We start from the raw sequence: 5,168 nt of genomic DNA on the forward strand, positions 1-5,168 counted from the left end.
TATCCAACATGGAATACTTGCACCTCAGATACAACAAAATAAGCTCCCCCAGAAAAAGGAACATTTAGTAACTTACATACTGTTAAAAAACTGTGCTAGAGATTGAGCATCATACATTTGCTGGACTGTAATACTGCTCTTATCTTTACCTTAGATCTAAGAAAACAACAGAGAACAAAATAATAATCCCTAATATATTCTCAGGATATATTCTCTCTATAGTCTTCAGCTCCTGCTAGCAATCTACCTCAAGGGTTCACATTCTTAAGGATCTTCTATGCGGGATATCTCCTAATCATGCTAATGTTCTCAGCTTTACCCCTTACATTTACCCTGAAGATTGCACAAGAGATGAGCTGACAATACTCTCTCTCTTCAATTTTTACATGCAAAGTTTTACATGCAGGGATACATGCCCTATCTTGTCCAAACGTCAGTCCCAAGCAGTGAACTCCCGGACCAAAGCAAAGATATCTAGACAGACTGTGCTAAGAACTACAGGAAGTGTGCTCGCATTCATCACCCAGACTCCAGTACGGTCCATTGCCTTGTGGGACATATTCACCGGGGAAAGCAGCAGTGCTTTACCTGAATATGTATATCTGCAGCAGCATTGAGCAAAATGAGCTTGGCAGACTAAAACTCTTTAATCAACATTGACTTGTGAGTTATGAGTTATGAATTATGAGTTCTTTTGACCCTCCCATAGTTCTTTGACAGTTATCTTCCCTTCCAATGTCTCCTTTGTTTACGACTTCCTAAGACAGCATCTGGCCTACGCATCTTACCTATTTTTAGTTCCCGGCTATGATAGGAAAAGGAAGCGAACCAAGACACAGTTTGGATTTTTATATATTCATTGCTTTCTATTTTTAAGATGAGCCCTGAGTAATGGAGGAGTTTCTACCAGACCTGGAGGGCAAACAGGTCTGTGGAGACTGTGCTTCCACCAAGGAGACTTCCAGACAGGCAAGTCCAGCACTAACAGCCCTGGCAGCACTGTTGAGATGCACAACAAACACCAGGCCTTTTACCTGATCTTGCCTCGTAACTGCTGCCTCGTCTGGTGTTCCTGAATGATTTTCAATAAAGATTTCTTGATCCTCCTTTTTTCTGAGGGACATTGTTACTCTCTGTTTATTATGAAATGAGGAAGTTGGTAGGGAGCAGAACTGTCACAGCTGGTTGACTCTAGTGTGTTCTGGCAGCAAGTGAGAATGGCTGCAGAGACGAAAGAGACTTCAGATTAATAGAGGCACAATTTCTCAGGGCAGTGCCAGCATCCGTGCAGTCCGAGCGTAGTTTCAATGCAAACTAACACTGATTGATGCTGTCCACCGTCTTTAGTTCAGTAACTTATTTCAAATTTAATTGCAGTTCATTCAAATTCATCCAAATGAGTAATGGTAGAGTGCCTATTGCAATTTAAAAATAGTTTTAGACCTTATGATGAACATAAATAAATGGACAAAAAAAACCCAGCTTTTTCTGGCAACATTTGTTGTCTCTGTCTACTCTATCTCTGTGACCAGCAGAGAAGCTGATTCCACACCAATCCATTAATTGCTTCCACCGTAGGAGGCTGTTCATAGGAAACACTGTCAATAACGCCCAATGGCTGCCAATTCTACGCCTCCCGGATGATGAGTAATGCTGATGACAGCAGACTAAATGACATGACCTCTCGGCCCATCCCTTGCCTGCCAGGTCCCGGTCAGGATTCATGAGAGGTGGCAAAAGGCTGTAGATGCATATATTCTGCATGTGTTTAGAGAGCGGTATCAGATTCCAGCATAAGTGTCTGACATTCCACTAAATGAGGAGGAGTGCATCACACTTCGGGTGTGGGAAGCATCTTGAGCTCATGTTTAGTGTTCGGTTCTCCGGCCCTAATCTATATGCATCTGTGATTTGTTTTTGAAACTGGATCTTCTGCTGCTTTGCTAAAAACATGCTGCCACTGCAGCAGTTGAAATATCAGAAATGGAGAAGGAAACAATACACTTCCTATGCAGGTAATAAAATAAACAAACACTACATAAATAAATACACATCATGACACATGCAACCATGTGGTTCAGAATGTATATCACTGATATCCAGAATTAAAAAAAATTTAAATCCAAAATGATGCTTCGTTTGTAAATGATTCTGTAATATCTTCCTGGCATGTCACTTAATAACTCCTTAGTCCTTTTCACCAGCTTTAGTCTTAGTTTTAGTCCTGGTGACCTATGACCTTTAACAGCAATAACTTGCTAGGTGGTCTAGCACTATTGGCCGGCAACCAGTACAGTTGGTAGGAGGTCTGAAAGTGTGCCCAGACACTATTGGAAAGCTCTGACCCTAATAATGGAACCACCCATCCTCCACACCCCCCAGTCATATCTGTAGTCCTCTGCTAATCAAGAAGGCCTGAGCCTTGTTTCCAACATGCTGCAACCTTTTTGAACCATATTCATGCAAATATGTCACATTCTTTCTCTCTCATTCCCAACAAAAAATAAAGTTTGGCGTCCGGTGCATCCTGTAAGGGCTACTATTGAAATACCATAACTTTACAACAGAATACTGCAAGAACCTTTCACATGAACACCTTCATCCCTTCCTTAATCTTTCCATACATGCATGCATGTGCCCATTTGAGTCTGCATGCAGTGAGCTCTCTCTACACTGCAACACTGGTGTTCTGCGGAGTGTTCTGACCTTTGAGGAGAAGAATGGGGTCGGGCAAGTCATTTATACACGTAATAAGAAGAAAATGTTTGACATTTAATACACTGACAAACAGAGAGAGAAAGTGAGAGACAGAGCAAGAGAAGCAGGGAGGAAATGTCTTGGCTCTAATATTGCCTTCATTTGCTCCCATGATTGTTATCCGGACTTGCATTGGCAAGTGCATGGAACATAAGGTGATCTGTAATCTTGGGATAACAGCAGACAGAGTTAGAATCATCCAATCAGGGTACATTATAAGTGATATAATTAGCTCCGATGAGTTAAGGTATGTGGATACACCTTTGTGCCTATTGTATCACTTTTAATGTACTCATTGGCTCCCTGCTCAGCAATGAGGAAAAACAACATGGGAAAGACATGCTGGGAAAAGCACCAGAGAGCTCCCCCCCTAAATAACATTGGAAAGAACAGGACATTTTATAATACTTAAAGATACTGGATATCCCAGTGACTGTATTTTTGGCTTTTTTGGGAGCTGGCAATGGTATTTAACCCGGTAGGAAGACTTCTTAGTGGGAAGACTTCTCAGTGGAAAGACTTCTCAGTGGAAATTTTATCTGATGAAGATGCAAAATCAAGCTGGTTTTTCTGGGTCTTAAGGGTTCCCACAAGTTAAAGAGTTATAGACCTAAAGACTTAGACAAGGCTCTACAGTAAATATAGACATACAACTGCACTTTAGACTCAATACAAGGTCATATCTCTCTCTCTCTCTCTCTCTCTCTCTCTCTCCCTCTCTCTCTCTCTCTCTCTCTCTCCCTCTCCCTCTCCCTCTCCCTAAAATAAACAGCAGCAATCTCTCCACTCCTCCTTGCTTTCGTTCCACAGCTTTCACGTTAAGCCAATGACACTGCTGGGCATTATGGGTAACTCTCTAGTCAGCTGTTGGCATTGGGGTGCAACTCCCATCCCCCATACATACTCTGCCTCAATTCCCAACCTGGTGTTCTCTCATTCTATCACAAACAGGACACCGAATGCCCGTCAGAAAAAAAAAAAAAAACAGAACTAGAAAAGAGAAGAACTTAATCATTAGCATTAATGACCAAAACCATAGCAAATTATAAAAATGAGTATAATGGCAATAATGTTCCTGTACTGTTTCAAATAAGATCACAAAGATCAAAGATAGAGTTCTAACCATTCCCTTAAGTCTTTAAATAAAGTCCTTTCTTGTGTGTGTGAGGGCGGGGGGGGGGGGGGGGGGGGGGGGGGGGATGTCATGTTTTACTCTAAACATTTAAGCACCAAGAGCACAAAAATGTATGGAGAGATGTAATGATAGAGAGGAGGTGGCAAAATCACAAAATCATCTTTAAGTCATTTTGTAGGGGTGGGTTACTGCAACATTGACTGTAGGCAGCTTTTAGAGTCTTTGAGTCGTGGACCATTGTGCAGTCTGGTTGAGTGTGTACCTCTTAATGTACACTAATTTAATGGTGAGAACACAAACAAACAATTGCGATTACATTAAGCTTGTATCAGCAGATTTAAGTTGTTAAGACAAACTATTTAGCAGAGTCAGAGCTCTCAGTCATAGACCAACAAAAAATGTCCAGTTTCAGAGGTTTGAATGCTGTAGTGACACCATTGTGATAAAGATGCAGAGATTTAGACATATATAATCAAAAACTTGTTTTCTACCTTGATTTTTGCCGTTGACCATTCTTACGAATGTCTGTATTTGATTCGCTACTTTTTCATGCTAAGAGCTACAGAGTTTTACTCAAGTTCTAAATTATCCCCATATTTGTTTTTAAACTTAGTTTAACTTAGTTTTGTTATTCCTTACCTTTAATACTAATTCCAAGACCCCCGACGTCTTGCTTGGTTACTCGGACCGTGCGCTTCACGTTGGTGATCGTCTCCGGGACGGGGGAAGAGCTAAGGTTGGCCGGGTCCCCGTTAACTGCCCCGCTGGGTGCCGGAGAGGTTTTAACGGCTTCATCGGCGACTTCCCCATGGCTTACCGTCAACGTTTCCTCGCTCAGGGTTGCTACTACGCGGATCCAGCGGTCTACGGTAATACGAAGTTCTAACAGTCCTGTTTTCTGAGCGTTCACGGCAGACGCCATGTTCAACGCATTCCTGGAATACCACCGGACGGGCTGGCAGTCCCGTAAAGAGACAGGGGTGGAGAGAGAGAGAGATGCCAAGAGATACAACCCCCTCCTCCAAATCGGGATTCTCTCTCTCTCTCTCTCTCTCTCTCTCTCTCTCTCCTTTGCTTGCTCACTCGCTCGTTTGTTTCTTTTTTTTTGCGTATTAATCGTAATTGAAGATGAAAGTGCTGAATGTGAACTTCTATTGATCATCCAGTTTTGGACAATAGAAACTATATGAACTTGGTCTCTCGTGTCCCATTCACTTAATTTCACTTAACTTCCAAGTGTGGTTTTTTTTTTTGTTGTTGTTTTTGTAGGAAACGG

General features: G+C 42.0%; 1 protein-coding gene across 1 annotated transcript in view; it reads right to left on the reverse strand.

Annotated features, from left to right (window-relative positions):
- Positions 1 to 4,907, reverse strand: part of snta1 (syntrophin, alpha 1) — a 19,228-nt gene extending 14,321 nt beyond the window's left edge. The window contains exon 1 of the mRNA XM_027000661.2: positions 4,532 to 4,907. Within this exon, the coding sequence (XP_026856462.1) occupies positions 4,532 to 4,814 (283 nt within the window). The 5' untranslated portion in view covers positions 4,815 to 4,907. The remainder of the gene's footprint in view (positions 1 to 4,531) is intronic.
- Between the last annotated feature and the right edge of the window lie 261 nt (positions 4,908 to 5,168).

This window comes from Electrophorus electricus, chromosome 3, assembly GCF_013358815.1.
Source record: "Electrophorus electricus isolate fEleEle1 chromosome 3, fEleEle1.pri, whole genome shotgun sequence".
Lineage (NCBI taxonomy): Eukaryota > Metazoa > Chordata > Actinopteri > Gymnotiformes > Gymnotidae > Electrophorus > Electrophorus electricus.